Here is a 23,235-nt window from a genome sequence, read left to right on the forward strand (position 1 = left end):
TCAAGATCTGAAAGCTATTGAAACACAGGAGCAGGCAACCTCAAAATGTCAGAAGCCAACCTGGCAAAGGAGGAGGCCAGGTTAGCTGGGTAGGGATATTCTTTCTCAGTCCAGGCAGAACACGAGTGTGCTTGGTGAAGCAAGGCCAGGGGAGGAATATGGAGATGGTGCTCCCCACTGTAGAGAGAACGTTTGTGGTCAAAGCTCAACTGGGGTTGAAGCGTTCAAATATATCAATAGCAAAAGGCAGTGCAGAAAAGACATTGCCCCTCATCTACAGGATGAGGATGGTCACCTCACCAACAGGGAAATAGACAAGTCAGAGATGTTAATGCTTTCTTTGCCTCTCTTCAGCATGGGTTATGGGGTGCCAGTGTCCTGAGCTGGAGGACCGGGACCGTGAGAATGATCAGCTCCCAGTGGACCTGCAGGATCTGCTGGGTCTGTTTTAAGTGTTTGGGGCTTGATGGAATTCATCCAAGAGTACTCAAAAGAGCTGTCTAATGTCACTGCAAGGTCTCTCAATGATTTTTGAATGGTTTTGGAAATTTGGAGAGGTCCCAGTCAACTGAAATCTGGCTAACATTGTCCCAGTTTTCAAGAAGGGCAAGAAGGATGACCCTGAAAACTACAGACCTGTCATAATTTCACTGACTGGTAAAATTATGGAGCAGGTTATTCTGTGAGTTCTTGAAAACACCTGAAGGACAACGCAGGTTTCAGTCAGAACCAGCACGGCTGCATGACAGGAGAGTCCTGCTTGTCAACCTGATTTCCTTTTATGACAAGGTAACACGTGGTTATTCAATGGGAGACAGAACACATAATCTTTTTGGATTTCAATAAAGCTTTCAATACTGTCTTTCACAGTATTGAAAGCTTTATTTCAGTATCCTCCTGGAAAAAAGTGTCCTATGCACAATGCAGCGAATGCCTCTGGAAATGGGTGAGCAAGTGGCTCATGGGTTGGGCATGGGGGGTTTCAGTGAATGGGGTGACAGCAGACTGGTGACCTGTCACTGCTGGGGTTCCACAGGGCTCCATCCTTGGCTCTGTGCTCTTCATCCTTTTAACAACCTCGATGCAGAACTTGAATAGTAAGTTTGCCAATGGTATTAAACTGGGAGCAGCTATTGACTCCCTCAAGGGCAGAGAGGTCTGGCAGAGACTGTCATAAAGTGGGAAGGCTGGACAATCACCAAACATATGAAGTTCCGTAAAGAAACCCTGGATGTATGGACAGACTGGGAAATGAGATGCTGGGAAGCAGTGTCAGGAAAGGGACCTGGGGGTCCTGGTCAGTGGAAAGCTGAACATGAGCCAGCAGTGCCCTGGCAGTCAGGAGGGGCAACCCTGGCCTGGGGGGCATCAGGCACAGCATCACCAGTGGGGCAAGGGAGGGGATTGTCCTGCTCTGCTCTGAGCTGGGGCAGCCTCATCTCCAGTGCTGGGGGCTGGTTTGGGCATCTCAATATGAGAAAGACATGAAGCTGTTAAGATTGTCCAAAGGAGAGCAATGAGGTGAAGAGTCTTAAGGGGAAGCTGTATGAGTGGCAGCTGACCCCACTTGATCTGTTCAGCCTGGAGGAGACTGAAATTAGACCTCATCAGAGTCTACAACTTACTCATGAGGGGAAGAGGAGGGGCAGGCACAGATCTCTGCGACCAGTGACAGGTCCTGGGGAAAAAGGCCTGAAGTTGTGTCAGGGGAGGTTTAGGTTGGATATTCAGTAAAGATTCTTCACCCAGAGTTGGGCACTGGTACAGCTCCCAGGGCAGTGGTGACAGCACCAGCCTGACAGAGCTCAAGAAGTGTTTGGACAGTTTGTCAGGCACATGGTGAGTCTCTTGGGGTGTCCTGTGCAGGGCCAGGATTGGGACTTTGATGATCCTTGTGGGTCCCCTTCAACTCAGCATTGTTTGATGTGTAGTCTTAAGAGTCTTAAAATCCTAATTTCTAACCTGGCTGTCCTCTTTCAAATACCACACAGAAGTTGTTCTAATACTTTGACTGAGTCTGTGTTTCAAGAAACACTCTTCAGAGAGTTTTGTGCCTGTTCTATTCCATTTCATGCCTCCAGGAATTAAAATGCTGTATCAGGCTTCTGTTAAAATTCTAGTTAGAGGTCCCCAAGTTAATGCCAAAGCACTAAAATCAAAACAGTACTAAAATCAGACTCAGGTTTTTCCTATGAATGGTTCTGTCCATACAAAGATGACTTAGTCAGTTCAAAATTCTTTAATTCCATATATCATTCAAGACAGTGTTTTCCAACCATTCTGCATCAACAGGTTCTGTGAGAACGCCACACTTCGTTTCAGTATACTTACTATACCAAAAGCAAACCATAAGTCACATTGCAGTAAATTGGCACAACGCGTTTTGCAAGAACAGAACTAAACTTATTTTAAAAAAACCAAAGTGACATATACTCATACATTAGCATTATAACAGCTAGAAAAATGCCGCTTTCAACTCCTACAAAACACAGTGAAAAGACATCCCCAACAAGAGTTGAAAAGCTGCACAAACAGAGGTCAGTATCATAGGAAGAGAGGAAATTTTATACAAATGAAGCAACTGGAGTTATAAGTATTTACACTTTTTCCTGCTATTAACTAGACAAACATACAGTAGTAAGTTAAAAATAGACTACACTCTAAGTCCTGTAACATGTAAGCATTTTCTAACTGGGAATTTCATCTTCTGAAATGTGTTACCTGTTAATACTGGATATAACTATTGGCAAAAGTGTTTAAATACTTTTAAACCAAGATTAAAGGGGCTTTTATTCCACAAAATTTAACTTCAAAATACTATGCTTATAAAATTATTTAGAATTTCAGCAGTCTATAGATTTCAAATGCAAAACTTAACAATCCTCTTTAACTTGTAATTAAAAAAACCCAAACAAGAAGACTTTAGTGATGTCATTTGTTTTCAAAGGCAGAATCATCTGCTGGCTTTTCAAGCTCTCTGTCTTCACCACATGTCCTAGGAAACAAAATAAAGCAATGTTATTGACCACATACAAAACAGCAAGCAAGACTTATTCCAGGTGATTGTACAGTCTGGAGCAAGTGATGCTGATGAACACTCAGCAGCACATGAAGTCTGGAGAACTGAGGCTATTAGCGATGCCAACTGTTAGGTTACCCCAATGCCCTCAAATCTGAAGCTAAGCTGGCAGTGAGGGGCATCACTATTGATGTATGTGATGGGCTGTGATGGGCAGTCATTCAGAGCTCCAACAACAGTTAGTCTGTATCTGTACTCTATGTCAGTTTAGGTGGAAAAGTGCTCTAGCTTCACATGCCTTACCTCCTGCCACTGAAACTCACTGTATCCCAAACACTGAGGTAACCTCATGAAGCACTATGTATTTTTATCAAAAACACCATGAAAAATGTTACTATGTGCCTATCAGATCAGAAAATTTAAGTTACAGAACTTTTTCCAAAATTCCCGAATTACCTTCAGAAAGGTACAGACATGTCTTGCTCTAGTAGAGGGAGAAATATTCAGAACTGAATATAGTCCTGTGATTTAGGGGACTTACCAGCTCTTTGCTTAAAGTGAGCCACAGAGGAGTTTTGGACATTATTTATTTTGTTTACTTATTTCTCACTTCCAAGAAACCAAATATTGCAAATAAAAATGTACAAAAAATACTGAATGAAAGGAAGTTTGTATGTCAGAGAGTCTAGAGCTTGAATTCAGACCTGTGGATGCATTTCTGAACATGCACTCTATTTGCAAGGGGTTTATTTAAAAATCTGGTTTGTTGCTGTTTGCTAACAGTAAGTTCACAAAGCCTGCGTTCAAGAAGCCATACAATATTTTTCTGTAAAGTGGGTTTCTTTCCTTATCAAAGTCAAAGATCATTGGAGTATAGAGGTCAAAGCCACAGCAAACACCACACACACTTGATAGAAATGTTTATTTAATTTGTTTAAGCAGAGGGCTAGAATATAACCTGTATGCGAACCTACACTTGTAACTCCGCTACGCTCCTGTAGCATGCTGCTTGTTCAGACCGAATGACTATTCAGCCTAACTGGTTGAAAACTCCCAAATCCACTTCACTACTTCTGAGGCTGCCTCACAGTAAACACCAGATAAATTTTAATCTTAAGGGTTGTTTGGGGGTTTTTTTGCTGTTGTTGTTTTTGTTTTGTTGTGTTTAAGTTTACTTGTAAATATTAGTCAATACTCCACTCTTTTGTGTAATTTTAACTTGGCAGTGAGCAAAAGAATGCCAGGCAGCTGCAGTTTCTCCTGATGTTAATGAAGATAGTGATGAAAAGAGCTTGCTCCAATACATACTGCTGAACAAAAAACTCTGCAAGGTGCAGAGTGCCTGGAGAAAACAAAGTGTACTTCAACAATCAACTCTAGGATAATTCTGGGCCTTTTCTATCTTTGTTACTAAATTCTATTAAGTGTTTCTTTTTCTATAAGTGATTCATTGCTTTTTGTTTCTGTTTACAAAACATATTTTTCACTGAAACCAAATTCCAGCATTCTTATGGCTTTGTGTTTAAAATGGTAAGTGCATCCACCTCTGTAGAGCATTCAGACTTCTGGAATTTCACAGTTTCAGCCCTAGCCGGCAGTTTACCTGCATTTGAGAGATTTTATAGCCAAACTGTAGAAGACTGTTTAAAGTGGCTTGTCTACTAATGACAGTACATGAATTCACAAAAAAAAAAAAAAAATCTCATTAGTTTCTGTAAGACTTGGCTCAGCCTTCCTTTGCTTCCAACTTAATACCCTAAGACACAGGGAAAAAGCTTTTACTTTGCCCTGGTCCACCACATACTGATTTTCTCCAATAGCACAACATCCTGTAATTGTTTCTCAACTCTCCACCATATCAGCAATATGAAATAACATTTAAAATATTCATTCACAACTTAAACTGATGATTTGCACACTGTTACTCTCTAAAGATGAGAGCAAACTCTGTGAGGAAAATAGTACCTCAACGTGATTAAGTAACTTCAGTCTTCTGCTGTTCCATTTTACATGATTAAGCTAAAGCAGAACAGATCCTCAGCTCAATAAGGTGATTAACTCACTTTTTCTTACTGCCAACTTCATGCCTATCCTTCTTTTCTTCAGCATTTTCTCCATTGTGTTGTGACTGGTTGGTGTCCTGGGCTTCTGACCCTCCATTCAGAATCTTTGAACCTTTAAAATGAAAGAGCAGAGAAGTGGTACTTGCAGTAAATGAAACTGTATTATAACAGCCCCAAATAATTTCTTTACTGTAATCAAATAAAACATTATAAATATTTTCCCCTCACCTTGATACCCAGGCAGCTAAAACAATAAAGAAGACACTAACTGATACGGCTTCAACTTCTGAACATTTCATGCAATATCCTCATCCCATGGTTTTAGCAATGGGAATTATACAGTTATTCTTCATGCAAGTTCAAGTTCTTCCCGTGCTTGCAAGGCTACAGATCATAGGCCATAATGCTTGTTTGTGTTCTGAGCAGTGAGAGAATAGACTTCAGCAGTAAATTCTTTTTACCATCCTAACCAGGTCAGGTAATTTTTGGGGATTCTTGTTACTTTAACTGTAGAAATTAATAATGCCATCATATTTCATTTACTCTTGACTCCAACAAATTATGTATGATCAAAATACAAGTTATATAAATGCAAGTGTGTAATGATAGCATGGATTTTTCGAACAGGAAATCAGCACTGGTTGAAGGTGTATTTAGTGAAGTCAATGAAGAAATATTTAACATCTTTCAGAATTTCTATGATGACTACTGTGACTGACTTGTTGTGGTATTATGAGCAAGTGATTTTGTGTGAATTGTTGAGGAATGTCACTCTGAACTAATGGTCCATTTTACTTGAAGTTGCAGATTTATAAAAGAACTCCTCTTATTAAACTACTGAGTTACACTAAAGAAAAAAATAAAAAATGTATTTATTATACATCTGAATTTTTACAGTTTATCTGTATATACTTTATCAAAATTGGTTCTGAACTCAAAGGCCACAGGAGGTATTTGATAAAACAGTAAATGCTATATTCCCTTGTTACAGAGCAGATAATCTGTACATTTAATAGCAGATAATCTGCTGTACATTAAATACCATTAATTACAGCATCATTCTGTATCATCATTGTGAAGATAGGGTTCAGCAGTTCAGTTTTAAAAGGGCAAAAGAATGCATGTAAAGATTAGATTTTTTTTACAGCAAATAAAAGAAAAAACTACTTCCATAAAATATCCCTCTACTCTGATAGAACTTTTTCCCATTTTCCATGTGACTGGGCAACAACACTATTTCACTGTGTTCTGCTGAAGTTGTGTTAACCTTATCTGGAGTGGCTTCACGAGCCAGACTATGCCCTGGAAGTCTCTCAGTGTAGCTCCTTTGTTGAAGTATTAGCTGGGCTGATCACTCATTTGGAGAAAGATCTGTATGGAACCTCTACTGCATCATACATTCTCTCACCAGAAAATTGTTGGATTTTAAAATCATCCCTGCTTTCTTAGCAATTGCAAGTACAGTGACATTCCTACTATAGTTGTGTTGAATCCTTGGCACCTCAGTTACAGTAATTTGTTTAGTCTTGATCTGGGTGGTGTAACTTCTAAATAGTTTTCTGAAAAAAAACCAATTCTACTCCCAGAATTCAATTTCAAAGTAAATGTAGTTTCTGTGAAGTACTTGTGGAGGTCAAGCATGTAAAAATTTGAATAGATGGGTAGAACTCCTACATTGCAACACAGCTTTCCAGTGTGTCTGTCCCATTTTGTTTCTCTATTTAAAAATGTATCTATTTTAGTACTTATTTAAAGTTGTTACTGAACACGCTTACTATGGAAAGCTTTTGATATTCTGCTATACAAGTGTTCATGATTGATGTGGAACTGTACTGTTAAAAGCATAAATACATTCTTCTGCCATAAATTATTATTTTTTTACTGTTACACTGAACTACTAAAGTTGCATCAGGGAAGTAACACAGAAGTGGTTGAAAGTTGCTACATATGGTAGAGCATGCATGATATAGTAAGAAGCTAATGAAGGAAACTAAGTAGTTTCAAGTTCTCCCTCAGTGGCAGAAGCTTAGGTACCAAAAGCTACTGGAGGAATAGAAGATGGTGTTGGTTTCAGCTGGGGTAGAGTTAATTTTCTTCATGGTGGTGAATATGGGGCTGTGCTCTAGATTTGTGCTAATGCAAAGCTGACAACACAGAGATGTTTTTGTAACTTCTGAGTAGGGTCTACACACAGCCAAGGCCTTTTCATGTTCTCACACAGGGGAGGAAGTTGAGGAGTTGCACGGGAGGTGACACAGCTGAGACAGGTGACCCAAACTGACCAAAGAGACATGACAGACCATATGGCATCACAGTGAGTATGTGAAGTAGGGGAGAAGGATGGGAATATATTTGAGTGTGGATGAGAATATATTTAAGTGATAATGTTTGTTTTTCTATTACATTTGATTGGGGCTCTGCTCTCCTGGGGATGGCTGAACACCCGCCTGCCATGGGAAGCACTGAATTAACTCCTTGATTTGCTTTTAAGTGGGCAGCTTTTGCTTTCCCCATTAACTGTCTTTATTTCAACCAGGAAGTTTTCTTCCTTTTACAATTCTGATTCTCTCCCTGATCCTACTGGTGGAGGAGTGAGTGAGTGGCTGTGAAGGGCTTTGCTGCTGGTTTGGGTTAAAGTGCAACAACGGTAGTATGTCATTCTACCTCACATTTAATGTTTTGGTGTTTTTTAAAATTCTGTAACATTGTAGGACTTATTTTTTGCAAAAGCCTTTAGCCAATTGAGATAAAACAGCCATGGTAAATGTTACATTGAATTTGAGAGTTATTTGCAGCAGTACTGTCCTTGAGAACTTCAGATATGAAAAGGCTTTCACAGACTGGTGAAACTCCTACATCAAAGATATTATGAAGCTGGCTCAAAAATTAATGGAGACTAAGTCTTTTATGTGACAAGAAAATAAAGCCACAGTGACTTACCTGTTTGGTCTTTTTCCTTTTCAGTTTTTTTGTTTGCTCCTTTCTTCCCCTGTTCTTTGGTTTTATTAGCTTCTTCATGCTGCTTTTGCTCAGCAAGTGATTTATTTAGTACTTGGGAAAGAACAGAATCTCCTTCCCCAACCAGAAACATGGTCTTGAACTTGTTATATAGCATTGTAGATTTCTCCATGATAACTTGGCTAATTTTAAATTTCCGTATCTGAAATCAAAGCAATAAAACCGTCTCCACTTAGGTCCTTCAATATCTGTGTAATTTCATCACCCACTAGCTTAAATTCTTCTTTTAACCTACAATGAGATCATGGACTTTTGCACTTGAAGTGTCACAGAACCACAGAACTGCTAGGCTGGGAGGGACCTCAAAAGATCTCCCAGTCCTACTCTTCATGGGAAAAGGAGCCTGGATCACATTATCAAGCACCCTTGATCCCAACACATATTGAAAACCTCTAGTTATGGAACTCCACCACATCCCTGAGGAGACTGTTACAATGAAACAACTGTTCTTACTGTAAAAAAAAAAATAATTTTTTTTAGTATCAAAATAAAACCTTTCCCAGTGCAACTTGTACCCATTGCCCCTCATCTTCCCCATATGTCTTCTGGCGAAGACAAAAGCCTCAACCCTCTCTTTGCAGCAACTCTTTAAACTGCTGGAATAATGTGATGACTGTTCCAGGAAGAAAGGAAATAAACCCTTTAGTCTTTGGTTATAGGGCAGGTTCTACAACCCTTTGATCTCCTTGATGGCCCTCCCTCTGGGCCCTTTCCAATCTGTCTGCATCATTATTGATCTGTAGGGATCCAGACTGGACAGAGTACTCCAATAGTAAATAAAGCTGGTAGCAATTTAAGAACACATACCCTTGAACTAACATTGAAAATCTTACCTTCTTGAGAGTTAAGATCATCTCTGTATGTTTCTGAGCTTGTTGCATTGTGACTTGAAGGGATGCAAGTTCATCAAGAGCCTCAATACACCTGTTCACATCCTGTATAGAAACAAGAAATCAGTCTGAAAACTTACATATTAGTAATCTTTAATTAGTCATACTAACCTAACTTCTGTGCTCAGTGACACCTTCCTATAATATCCTTAATTTGACTATGTACTTAATTTTAGAACAATTTATATAGTCAAACTTGCCAGCAAAAATTTAACACCCAGTTGTCCTGTAGCTACTCCCATAAAAAGATTATATTTGACTAAGTTGTAATATTTACCAAGAACTTTATGCTTTCAACATACATAAAGCAAGCTTTGCTTTCATGATTCTAGTACTTCTATGCTCAAAGCTGTTCACCACAGTCAGGCTTTACCATGCATAGTTTTTCACAAGTGATTAACCACTGAGAAGGCAAGGAAGCACCTTAAGTGCACTGTAGTTAATACAGAGAACTGTCCTTATACACTCCCTATGCCCCAGTATGCTTTGCCTTCTTATTAAGTTTTCACAGATGTACCACCATTCAGCCATGCCTTTAGTGGTTCCTCCACTGTATCAGGCTGGAGCTGATCAAGTCCAGCACAAGGCAGCCTCCCCTCTCCCACCACTACCAGAACCTTGCCTCCAACACCCAGAACAACTCTGTTTCCCTAGCTGAAATGGCTTGCTGTTCCTCATGCTGTCATAATTCTTCTCTCATGCTTATTTTCTTATCTTTGTATTTTCTCCAGACTGAACACTCCCAGCTCTCTTGGCCTCCTTTTTCAACACATGCTCCAAGGCTTTAATCCATCTTGTGAACCTTTACCTACCCTACAGTAGGTCCATACCTCTATTGTTCTAGGCAGACCAAAATACAGTTCAGTGTCTCATCAGTGCCAAGTAGAGGGCAACCACCACATTCCTTTCATGCTCTGTCAACTCTCTCTCTAATGCAGCCCAGAAAGCTGTTGGCCACTTTAGCCTTCACTTTAGTGTATTGGTGGCTCATACTAAGCTCAGTGTTCACCAATACCCCCCAGGGCATTCTCTGAAAAGCTGCTATTCAGCCACTCTGTCCCCATCCCATGCTGGAGGCACAGGGTTATTGCTCCACAGGTGCAGTACTGGAACTGAAGTTGGTGAAGTTCCTGTTGGCCCATTTCTCCAGCCTGTTCAAGTCCCTCTGGATGGCAACATTCCCATTAAACCTTTGATGATTTCAGTCTTGCATCATTTGCAAACTTGCTATAGGTGTGGTTTGTATCATCATCATCCCAGTCTTCAATGACATGTTATAATAGTACTGACTACTAGTAGTGACTGGCCTGTAGCTGGACTCTGCCACTGATTACTGTTTTGTGGCCTGCTGTTCAGCCAGTTTTCAGTCTACTTTTCTATCCGCCTCTTTAGTTCAGACTTCATAAATGTGTCTTGGAAGCTGTCCCGAGAGACAGTGTCAAGTGCCTTTTTAATCTTAATAGAAACAATATACACTCTTTCATTCACCAAGCTAGTCATCTCACAAAAAGACATCATATTTATCAAGCATAATTTCATCTTCATTAACCCATAATGACAACTCTCATAGCTCTTACTGTACTTCATATCACTGGAAACAATTTCCACAAGGATTTGTCGCACCACATTTCAAGGGATTAGTGTGAGACTGAATGGCGTATAGTAGTAATCTAGATCCTCCTTCTGCAAGGTAAGTGTGACACTTGCTTTCTTCCAGTCCTCAGGAACCAGCCCCTCATCACCATGACTTTTCAAAAACAAAATTAATTAAGTGGATGGACAATGACACCATCCAGCTCCTCCAGTACTTTCCTGCTTATTCTGTATTGGGTCTCCATCTAACTGTTCTCTGATTTGATCTTTGTCCTCTGAGCAACAACATTTTCTTGTTTTAATCTTCCCATGGTCTCAGGGGCCGAGGATTCCTGAACAGAATTGTAAAGGCAAACTGAGGTCAAGATGACACTGGTTACCTTACCCATCTCCTTTTTCACTGGAGTGCCTATCTGCCTATCCCATACAGCAGCAGGCCCACATTTTCCTAGACTTTAAAACTTCTAAGAAGGAGGTAATCCCTAAAAGTGAGGCAGATCTCCTTGTCCTCTCTTCCCTCTAGCATGGTCTCTCAAGAGATGCTTCCAAGCAGATCCCTGTAGAGGTGAAAGTCTGCTCTCCTAAGTCCAGGGCTGTGATCCTTTTCATCCTGCTCCCTTCTCCCTGAACTTCAATATCACAGTCACTGCAGCCAAGGTTGCCCCTGACGTTCATATGCCTGACCAGATCTTTGCTGTCTGGAGGATCAGGTCTAACAGAGTGTCTTGCCTTATCAGCTCCTTCATCACCTGTGTTAGGAAATTACCGAACTCCACAAGCTTCCTGCATTGCTGTGTTATCCACATGTCCCTTCAGCAAATACTAGGATGTTTTAAGCTTCCAGTTAGAATCAAAGGTGTCTACCCACTGTCTTTAAGATTACTTAATTCTCTGCTTCTCCTTGACCAGGTGATCTGTAGCAGACAGTCTCAGGATGTCAATCATTTTGGTTTGCCCATTAATCCCAATCCATAAACTCACAGCTGGCTTATCAGCTGTCCCAGTACAAAGCTTCACACATTTCAACTGGTTTCTCACAAAGTTATCCTTCATCTTGTTTTCCCAGCACCCATCTTTCCTAAAGAGCCTGTAAAAATATAAGGCAAGGCTCACCTCACTTCTACCCGAATCTCTGATACGAATGAAACCACAGCCCTGCTACTGCAGAGAGATGTCCTGTTCCCCATGCTAGCTCCTCACACTACATGTATTAGTGTACAGCCATCCCTAAGAGAAACACAGTTGTGCTGATGGTCCACAAAGGTTATGAGAGTTTTCCTTATTATGCTGGGCTGCCAGCAGCTCTTCATTCAGTGTGCTGATGCTTGTGGTCATGCTACTTCAGACCTGTTCTGCAAAGAAATTCTGTTGATTACAAGGTCACTTTATATCACCCTGCTGACATCTGTTTACATCTGATTGCCATCCTGCTCCACCATTTGCCCCTATCCTACCATTCCTAGTTTGATGCTCTTTAACCAGGCTGGTCAGCCCCTTGGCAACACTACTTTTAGCACACTGATCCACTCCTTTGCGAGACTTTTCCTCAATAAAGGGATCACCTTCTGGGTGGTCCCCATGTCTTTACAATTACCCTCAGAGTTACAGAGTCATGTTTGATACTGTCCAAGTGTCCCCTACTCCCCACTGGTGCCCAACCTGAAAACCTGCAGCAGCAAACAAATGGTCATAAGAACAGAAAGCCTCAAACATCTATCAGTAATGTTCCAAATCCAAACCCCTGACAAGCAGCAGGTTTCCCTTGACAGTGAATGGAGTCAGTGAACTGGAGCCCTAATCACTTGCATCCTGCTACTGCATCCACTGTCCTGGTGTTTCTATGTGGCTCAGCAAGCTGATCTGGCACCAGATGTTCTATTTGACGTAATTCTATCTGAATGTTTCTGGTAAATAATTTATAATGTAGCATTTTCAAACAAAACAGATTTTATTTGCTGACACTATCTTTTACTGCCCACAGTAACCATATTTAAGCAGAAGTTATCTTTTATATGGAAAAAAACCCTTTCATTTTCAGAGTATTAATTAAAAACAAGAACACATGCCAAGTATTTCCTACTGGAATTTGAAACGCGAGTCAGTTTAAAAAATATATACTTACAAGATTATCAATTTTCAGGGAATTCTTTATTTCTGCATGTATCCTTTGAAGCCTAGAATCCACTGAAGTTTCTGAAGATTAAAATAACACTCATGAACATTTGTTAATACCATCATGTTTGCTTTTGCAGAAATGATTCCACAAGTATGAACCTCATACAGAATGCTGAAGAAAACAGGCAGGCATCCTACATGCAGATGCACACATAAATACAATCAGAAAAAAAGTACACAGCTTTTTAAAACTGAACATTATTGGCAACCCACACAATTTTCTCCTTAGGAGTTACAACTGGAAAAAATTTTCTATTCCAAAACACAGCTGTTGCCCTCTAATTGTAGGCCAGCTGAACAAAAAGTTATAATAAATATTAAGAGTTACAAAGCTGGAAGACCTTCCATGACAGGACACCTGGAAATTGATGGTTTGTTTTCAGTTTGTTTTCAGTAAACTGGTCATGATTCAAGTTACAGTCCAAATCCATCCAAATAAAATGTTCCCAGTACACATGCTTCAGAAGTGTGAAAGATGAATGGACATGGCATTCCCTAATTCACATGATGAATGTCTGCTTGGATTTGGTATGTATTTTGAACAATAATGCAAGCAAACAATTTCCTTTAAGTCTAATCCATCTTGGATGGGTTTTTATCTGCCCTCTTGCTGCAACGTTGGGTTGGATGGACTCCATGACACTGGATCTGTACTATACTACAAATTACAGATTACAAACAGTGGTTTGGATTGACCTCAAAGATGGGAATACTGAAAAAGGAATTACTTGTCCCTATGAAGGTCAGTCTGCAGGCATAGGTTAGCAGGCAAGACCATAGTAATCTGAATCTAAGCCTCCTACTTCGTGAGAGGTAGTATCTAGACAGTTTCAAGAGGTCCCTCAGAGTATTGTCTTACGAGAAGATACAAAGGAAAAAATGATGGGAATAACTGAAGTGATTTATATCAAAAAATAAAATCTTTTTTCTCATGCTCACAAACAGAAGAGATTGAGGTTTAAAAGCTAAAATGACAATGAAGTCAGAACAGCAAAGACCTGTTCTACTGTACTGCAGAAAGAACAGGGCAAAAATGCACTGTTTCACAAACCTGAAAGTAGAATCATGGATCAAACATCTCACACTGAGACCACACAACCACCCTCAGCAGTATATTATCTTATCCAGGAATAAATTCCGCTCAAAATATAAAACAACCAAAAAGTACTGTTTAGATTCTTTAAACTAACCTCTCTTCTTCTCAATCTTCTTAACTTCTGTTTTCTTGCCTTCTTCTTTGTTCTGCCTATCAAAAATATTGAAATGTTTTTACAATGTTGTAAAGCCTGCTTTTTACCCCCAGTTTTTGGATGAGATGCAATATTCTGAGGTACTACCTCCTACAACATTAGCATGCAAAAACCACAAAGAGCCAAACCCTGATTTTCAAGGACAAACAATTTAAGATAAATTAATTAGCTAAGATACCGCTAATAAATCCTCCATACACAGCCGTGTTTTTCTAGAAGCTGCAAATTAAAGGATTTTGAAAACTTGTAATATCCAAACTGTATTTTGGATTTTGTTGCATATTAACACAACCTATTAACTGGTAAAATGGCATTATATGGAACTAACTTAAGAAATTTTTTTAATTATCATGACAAAATAAGTGAAATTACCATTACCACAGGGAATTTATGGAGATCAATTAATCATAACCAGTTCCTATATGACTATTTTCTCAAATAATTAATTCTATCAGTATATATATCTTAAAACTGGCCATAAATGTATCAGTAATAATTCCAAAGTTCTTGAAGGAAGTTGTAATACAGAAAAAGAAATTTATTAAAAGTGCAGTGAAACCTCCTTGATCTTTCCCCATTTGTATCACTGAAAATAAAGCTGAGACTCAAGAAAAACATCCAAAAAAATTGTCTCCATTTCAGTTACAGGATGAAGACAAATCTTTGAAACAAGCTTTTGAGCTTGTGATGCAGAGAAGATAATGAACCTCTATTTAACAATTCCTGGGTTTTGTTTGAGGGATTTAAAAGGCTACTTTTAGAATTTGCATATTTCAGCATATGTCCTGTGACTATTTTCTTCCTGTCATACTAATATGCATACCTAAAACATGTAGGCATGCATGTCTTATCATCTTCCATGTTTCTTTCATAAAGAACATGAAACTTGTCTGCTTCAACTGGCAGCACAATCTCAACATTACGGATAAATTTTGTATATGTACAGAATGGTGTACACAAAGCACCTTAACTAAATAAATACTAATAAAGTAGCTACCAGAAAATGGAAACTACACTGATAAGCAAAATAATCAAAACACAGATCCAGCTTATACTGAATTTTATTTTTATCAATATTGAGTTTTGTGGTATTAGTCATCAACTGTAATTAAATTCATTATGCATTCACTACTTTATCTCACAGAAATAAAACTCTGTCTACCCTCCAATGCATAAAATATGACAGCGATTTAGAAGCAGAAATTTGGTTGTTAGAAGTAAATCAGTATATGACAGTTTGATTCCCAAAATCAAATCCAAGATGCTAAGATGTTAAGGCAATTTAATATCTCCAAAACTGGAAATGCTTAGGTTTGCCACAATGAGGTAGAGTATTTATGTTAGGTCTCCAGAGGAATGATATGAAGAAGAGGAAAAAGGGCTGGACCACAAGAAAAGAAATACCCAAACAAACTACATTTTTGTTAGTGGATGTGAAAAAGAAAGGATTTTTTTGTTACAGGTAAAGGGGACCTTTATTTTCTTCCTTTCCTCCAAATTTTTACCTTGTTCTCTTCCTTTCTTCTGCCCTCCCACCAATGGTGGGGATGATAACATCAAGCTCTTGTGGTGCAGCTTCTTCATTCATTTGCAGAAAAGCAAATGAGTCAGGTTTCTTCTTACTGCCCTACTTTATAAATTCCTGGTGGGATCGTCTATCTATTCTTATGTTTTGATTCAAATAATCTTATAAATGCAGTCTGTTCTTGGTATCAGTCAACCAGCTTTGCAGTACTAGATTATTTTTTTCCTTGTTCTATCTGACAGCATGTGCCCCAACAGTCAGACAGAGAAGGAATATCGTAGCAGAGACGGACAATGGCACCTGTTTCTCCTTCCATCATAGCCCAATCTTTATTGCACGCAGCTTATATTTATATAGTTATCAGAAGGCACCATGTTTAATTACTGGTTTAACAACTGGTTAGGAAATCAGTTCACTGGTTGGTGATGGTGAGTGTACAGGTCAATAAAAACTTTTCTCTCTAACAATGTTTACATACTTTTTCTACTGATTCTCATGGAACAGATCACTTGTTTCTACAGGTGCACTTATTTTTCTCTCCAAGAATAGTTCCTTATTTAACAAACTTTTCATTCTCAAGATGTTTTTGCATGGGAGCTTATCAGGCTAGCTGCTAGCTATACTTAGCCGAAGTAACAAGGCCTGAACCATGATTTTACAAGGCCTTTCTTTTGTAAAGTTTTACCTATATGTGACAAAGGAAATGCTTTCCTGATAACCTATGCATTCCATATCTCATCAAAATTCCATAACCGTGGATTAATAGGATCTACCAGGTCCTACCAATTTGATCTAAAAATTTTAAGAAAAATACATGGCTGTCCTGAACAGTTTTTCAGACTGATCCCCCTTTACATGGATATTCTTAAATTAGTTCTAAAAAGAACACACCAGATGTCCTCTGCTAGAGATTCTACATCACTGAAAGACTGACATCACTGAATTTCTATGTTCCATTCTTCCTATTCTCCCACAACAGAACATTTTGGTTCAAGGAGCTTTTCGCCCTCCCAGGAAAAAGAAGTTAAGATAGAAAACCAAAATAGGCAGCAGGAGAGAACAGTAGAACACAGTGCAAACCAGTTCGGAAGTTTTTCAGAAGTTTCACCTCCTGTTAGGTTCAACATATTTCTACAACTTGCAGGCATCATATATTAAAATATACTCACGATTCAGATTCTGTCTGTTCCTCTTGCTTGCGCTTTCTATCTGTTACTTCTCTCTCATGTTGGCTTCTTACAGTGTTTCTTCTGTGAGCTGCAGGAAAGCTTCTTCCCCCTTTTTTCTTCTGTTTTCATTTGGCATTTTATGATTGAAAAAGAAAGGTAACATTATTAAATCATTGATTCTGTAAACAGATGAAATGAAGTATCTTTGACACAACCCTACTCCATGAAGCAACCCAACAAATACCAGCTTTCCCTGAAGCTAAACACAATTTCATTAGTCTTTTCTCCTTGTTTTCTTTTCAATACTAAGCACCAGAAAAATGAAGACATTATATACTGTTGGCTAGAGACAGTTTTGTACCTTTCAAAAATGTCATTTCAAGCCACATGTTCTCCAGATAAAGCCAAGGAAAACAACACCTGTCTTCCAAAGAACATAGGTTAAAAAAAGGCCCATAAGCTTCTTGACATTTAAATCCTTTGTTAAAAAGGTGAGTGTCTTAGAAAATATGTTTTTCTTCGAAAATTCTAGAAGTTCCTGAAATAATTATTTGAGAAAACTATCATTCTAAAACTTTTATTCTATATATCTGCACAATAGCCACGCCAGACTCCTACCACCGTTAAGATCTGGCATTAACTTGAAGAAAGATCTCCAGTGATACTACTTTCCTCTATCATAAATTTATCAGGAAAGCAAAATTATACCTTGTCACCTTCTTGTTCTTCTCCTTCATCTTCAGAATCAGAAGCTGATGCAGAACCCACTTTTGCAACATTTTTCCTTTTTGGTTCAGCTTCCTTCTTTCCTTCCTTTTTATCAAATTCCTTCTTTGATTTCTCCTCTTCCTTCTGACTTTCCTCATCCTTTTTCCCTTGCTTTTTGGGCTTTTCTTCTGGTCCTTTTTTCTTTCCCTTCTCTTCCTCATTAACACTAAAACAAAAAGAGTATTTAGTCATCACATCCATTATCTACAGGGACTTAAAAGAACAACATTCTAACTTAGGAAGCTGGGTCTTTTTAAGCATAGAATAGTAAAATTATGAAGTTAATTCACTTAATGACTCTTCAAAAATATTCTTTCTCTAAAATTTTTTACCTGTGTGAGGAAAAAAGCCTAGCAAATAAATATCAGTATGGAGGGCCAACTGAAGGCAACATTAACAGAAGTGCATTTAATCCTAACCCAAGAAGTTCTCAGTGGACTCCTGAGACACAGATGGGTCTGTAGGACTCAAGAGTGCATACACTGTAAACTAGGTTTATAAAGTATACTTATTTAAGTTGTTCCTATTCCAAAACTGTGCATGTGCCAGTTTATAGAAAACTAAACCTATGTTCAACTTTTCCATGAGTTACTAGAAGCACTAGACTTGACAGAAGAATATTAGAACGTAAGATGACAAAACCAAAATTCAGGTAACTAACAGCATTGCAATTTCATCTGAAGAGATTTCTGAAACAAAAATGTACAAAAAGGAAAACACTATTTTATTTTTGTGTGATACTGTATTTTCTCTTAATAAATATCTTTCTTCTTCACTCAGCATACAACCATATAAGGAATTTTGTACAGATTAAACAAGTTCAGAAGATTAATATGTTCTCTCTTATGTTTCAGAAATATCCTTCCTTGAATTACTCTGTATTATAAAAAAGTCTATACAAATAGTCACTTATACTTAACACTAAAGCGGAAAAGCCTGTCAGGAGTAATAATTTTCAAGTCTTAACATAAGGAGCAACAAAGCAATGAAGAATATTTATATTAAGGAGAAACTCACAAGTCACCCTCTGAAAGACACGATGGTTTCACCAACTTGGGTCTCCCTCTTGGTTTTGGAACTTTCACTTCAGAAGCTAGTGTTTATTCAGAAATAGCAGGTTAGTCCACAGCCACCATCTTTGTCTATGTGTCAAGATACTTACTCAACAGACATAAGCCATGGTTACATCAAAATATACACCCTAACTTTGTTACTGTACAGGACTCAAGTTAATTGAATACCAAGCTTAATCAAGATCTCTTTGCAAAATTGAAGTATTGGCAATTTTTTTTGCTGACGCTTTTTGCAATCTATGCAGTTGCAATTTGTTTCACATGTTGCACAACTAAGATGAGTCTGAAATTAGATAATGAGAAACTTGACATTAGAGAATGAAAAACAGTCACTAATGCCTACATTTATACAGTTTGCTGTCCACTAGTTTTACTCATATGTTGGGATTTCCATCACTCTTCAGCCTAACAAACCATTGTCTGGAAGTTCCACCACCACACTACAGTGCAGACCAAGCCTCTTCATTTCCTCAGATTCACCATACTGTTAGGACTAAGACAAACAGCCTGCCTTCTTGGCACTTACGCACCTCAAATGCTTGTCCAGTACCATGACTAGTATGTTGTCAGGATACCTAATATTCAGTGTTTAGACTCTTGTTGGTCTTAGCACTGAGCATTTTTAAGCATCCTATCAACAACAGAAAAGGCTGCATAGCATATTTTCCAAAAAGGTTTTTTATATAAGAGCTCAAAGCATCGCTTACAGATCCTTTTCTGCTCTTACTGACTGAAATTAGTGAAAACCAGCAAAAATTGTAAAGACAAACCCACAAACATTAAAAATGCATACTTAGTGCATGTAATGAAATGGCAGAGGGGGATTAATTAATACTTAATTTCTTCACAGCTTCCACAGCAAAAGTTAAGTCTATTTCATTGTGGTTCCACGTTTTTTTTTTATTGTCAGCAGATACAGAGGACTGTAAATTATTTGTCTCACTGACTAGGTGCTCATACGATTTACTTAACTGCTGCAAGAACTGTCTTCCAAAGCAGTAATTAGCAATCAAAAATACTTGCAAGCTTACCATTGAAGTGACTGACAATAGATCATCGCTAATTTGGAAGAAACAGGCACTACAGAATTATCACCAAATACTTCTAACAAAACATTCCAAAAAAATCAATTATATTTTCTTTTTATTTCTCTACCAATCAACACAGACTATCTTAAGCATCTTTTTGAGCATGTCTCTTCAGCTCTTATTTTTTCTTGTCCTCTGAACTCCACCTACAGGCTCCTTGTTCCCCCAGTACTCATCTTTGTGTTTTATGGATCTTCTAACTCTATCAAAGTATTTTACAGACCTTTAATGAATACAAACCTTTATGCAGCAAACCTGCCAAAGAGCTCCTTCCATATATATACACATGAGCAGTATTCTGCAAAAGTTGATACTTGTACCCCAAACCAACCAGTATTTAATTCAGAAGACTAAACATTAATATTAAACAATTTATATCCATTCATGTCTTAAATTCATCAATTTGAGATGTTTTCTCTCTACAATCTATTAGCAAAATCTGCCTTTAGCATGGAAAAATACCCTATAGTACTTCTGGGGAAGGTGATGACTCTCTAACTAATTCTACTGAAATATTTCTGTGGTGAAGAAAATTAAATCGTTCTTCTGAAGTTACCTGATGGTCTTCCTCTTTTGGGGCTTACTTTTGGAGACACTGGCCCAGTAGTTGTTGCTGCCCCTGCTGCTGCTTCCTCAGCTTCAGGTTGTTTTTCAGACTAGTTTAAAAAATTAATTTCACCAGTGAAAAAACAAATGGAGCCAGTATCTCAAATTATTTCAATTACTTTCTCAAACAAACACCTTTCAGCTTCTGGATATACGTTACTATGTGATTACTTGTACACACAAAAGGTCTCTGAACTTCTTAACAGGTTATACTTAAGTATCACTAATTTCACCCTCTCCAATGCCAAAAGGAAAAAACAGTCAAGAACTTTAGTGACCAGGATAAAGGACAAGAAAACAGATACAGCATGCTACTTTTCTGTGACAAACATACTAAAGTCACAAATACTTCATACTCATCGCCCATCCCTGCTGTCAGCTGTAACCTTGGAAGGTAAGGTCTCAAACACAAAACTACAATCTCCCCTACTTATTTCTAGTTTTCGGGTGGGTCAGAGCCCTGATCTGGCTTGCTGAGTGACCACATGAACATTAAGGCTAGTGTATGCTGAGCAAGTAGTTGAAAGTATCTTTCAAAGTAACTCTATTCTTCCAGGTTGTAGAGACCACAAAAATCACAAATTTGTGAAAAAGGGGAGTATTTCAGGTGTTAGTTCAATATGATGAAGATGTTAAAAGAAATTTTTCAGAGCTTCAATGCAGGTTATTTTATTAGTAGTTTAGCAACAGTTTCTGTCTTATTTTTTTCTTATTTGTAATGAGATATCTGGGGAAAATAGGGACTCTATATTCCACATCAAGTTAAAAAATAATTAAGGCTTGTAAAACACTCTGGAAAACTTTTGTTCCTGCCAAAATTTCAGGCACTTGAAATGGGGGAGTAGAGTGTCAAACACATAAATTTATGCATAATCTGACATTAAAGGAAATAACATCCACTATTATCACATCCAAAAAATTCCAGTAACATGAAGTAATTAAACATATTGTTACCTTTCTTTTTCTTCCTCTTCTAGCAACTTTAGGAATAGAAGCATCATTTGTTTTCACCACATCCTGTGAAGATTAAAAGTGTTCCTAAGAATCTTAATAAAACAAAGAGGCATTTCATTTATTCTAATTTTTTTACACTACTTAAGCCTTTGGCACACAATTTAGACAAGAATCTTGAAATTTACATGAAGACACTGCATGCTTTTAAATTAATAAAATCTAAAAATATTAGACATTAGGAAGAAATTCTTTACTGTGTGGGTGGTGAGGCACTGGAACAAGTTGCCCCATAGGGGTTGTGTCTGCCCCATCCCTGGCAGTGTTCAAGGGACAGCTGAATGGGGCTTTGAGTAACCTGGTCTAGGAAAAGGTGTACCTTCCAGCAAGGGAGGGCTGGAACTAGGTAATTTTTAACGTCTGTTCCAACCCAAACCATTCTATGATACTGTGATTATCTGATACTTAGGACTTTTTCCTGAGAGATAAAAAACAAGTTAAACATTAAATAACATTCTGTTCTAAATAAAGATGCTATGTAGTGATGTTTTAGTCTGTCTGGACTCTTTATCTAGTCTTTAAAAGAAGTACATTTGCAATACAGTAAGTGGTAAGTGATAAAATACACAGTCTTCCAACTGTTTCAATTTATCTTATTGACAAAACAGGTTAGAAGTTTCCCCTCTGAGGAAAACTTCAGTTTCTAGGAACTTCAGTGAGAGATATAAATATGAGTGAACACAAAGAAAATTTTACATAATTAAACAGCTTCTGAAACTGCCACAGTAGTAATAACTGTACTTAGTACTCAGTAATAGATTTATACCAATAAATTTAATATTACAATGCTCTCTGTTAGACATAAAAAAAGCTCTCATGTACTTCTTTGCTGTTTTTGTCGGAAGGTAGATCATCTTCTTTTGAAGTGTCCATCTCCTTTTCTTCTGCTTCAGCTTCTGTAGATAAGTTATTATCCCCTTTAGGGGACAACTGCAAAGCAAGTCAACAGATAATAAAAAAATGTATTAGAAAGTATTTTATAGTAAAAAGAGAACATGCTAATTACCATCAGGCTGCTCATCACTTTAAGTAGTTTAAATCTGTACGTACACTTGTTTCTTAGGTACCCATTAAAAGCCTAAACGTACTGGACTACTTCTTTTGAGGAAAGGCCAAGGGAGCTGGGCTTGTTCAGCCTCAGAAAGAGATGACTGAGAGGGGACCTCATCAATGTGTAGACATGTCTGGAGAGTGGGTGGCCAGAGAATGGATCCAGGCTCTGCTTGTTGGTGCCAAGCAACAGCACAAAAGGCAACAGGCACAAACTGATGCACTAAAGTTCCTTCCACCTTAACATGAGGAAGACTGTGAAATGACCAAGCACTGCAAAAGATTGCTCAGATACGTTGTAGAGTCTCCCTCCCTGGATATATTCAAGAACAATCTGAACATAACCTTGTTCAATGTCCTCTGGGATGACTCTGCTTGAGCAGAAAGGCAAATTAAGACTAGGTTCCTTCCAGCCTGACCCATTCAGTGATTCTGTGTGAATAACCCTTCAGCCAGTTAAGGATACCTACCACAGCTGTGCTTCCTCACAGGTTCTTGTGCGCCTGCTCACTGACAGAGCATGGGAAATGGAAATGTCCTTGTTTTAGGACTTCCCCAAGACTTTTCCAAGACTACTTGGCAAAAGCAAAAACATCAGTGTGTTACCAACATTCTTCTCATACTAAATCCAAAACACAGCTGAGCCAGCTATGAAGAAAACCAACCCTATCTATCCTAGCTGAAACCAGTAAATAGTAAACAAACCACAAGTAAGCTGTTTTATCATGCATGATATTGTAATATATGCCCTTTCTCTTGTTCTGTTGGGTTTTTTCAAATCTTTAAAATACTGGTTTTGGTTTTGGAAAAGCAGTTAGAACTTGAAAAATTAAGAGTTTGTAATTATTTACTTCAAAACAATCAACATTTCATTGCAGCCTATAAATCTGCATGTCTTTAAGATTATCAGTCCTCTCAATTTGAATACTATTGGTTT

General features: G+C 38.2%; 1 protein-coding gene across 4 annotated transcripts in view; it reads right to left on the minus strand.

Annotated features, from left to right (window-relative positions):
• Window positions 1–2,224: 2,224 nt before the first annotated feature.
• The window catches only part of PSIP1 (PC4 and SFRS1 interacting protein 1), a 35,158-nt gene continuing 14,147 nt past the window's right edge, over window positions 2,225–23,235 (minus strand). For all 4 annotated transcript variants that reach the window (XM_015615008.3, XM_015615011.2, XM_015615012.3 and 1 more), the window contains 12 exons: window positions 22,071–22,178; window positions 21,192–21,254; window positions 20,188–20,287; window positions 18,488–18,563; window positions 17,411–17,636; window positions 16,703–16,821; window positions 13,949–14,004; window positions 12,706–12,776; window positions 8,934–9,035; window positions 8,023–8,242; window positions 5,083–5,194; window positions 2,225–2,995 (listed from right to left, as the gene is read on the minus strand). In XM_015615008.3, coding sequence (XP_015470494.1) covers window positions 2,932–2,995; window positions 5,083–5,194; window positions 8,023–8,242; window positions 8,934–9,035; window positions 12,706–12,776; window positions 13,949–14,004; window positions 16,703–16,821; window positions 17,411–17,636; window positions 18,488–18,563; window positions 20,188–20,287; window positions 21,192–21,254; window positions 22,071–22,178 — 1,317 coding nt within the window. In that variant the 3' untranslated portion in view covers window positions 2,225–2,931. The remainder of the gene's footprint in view (window positions 2,996–5,082; window positions 5,195–8,022; window positions 8,243–8,933; window positions 9,036–12,705; window positions 12,777–13,948; window positions 14,005–16,702; window positions 16,822–17,410; window positions 17,637–18,487; window positions 18,564–20,187; window positions 20,288–21,191; window positions 21,255–22,070; window positions 22,179–23,235) is intronic.

The sequence above is a fragment of the Parus major genome, chromosome Z, assembly GCF_001522545.3.
Source record: "Parus major isolate Abel chromosome Z, Parus_major1.1, whole genome shotgun sequence".
Classification (NCBI taxonomy): domain Eukaryota; kingdom Metazoa; phylum Chordata; class Aves; order Passeriformes; family Paridae; genus Parus; species Parus major.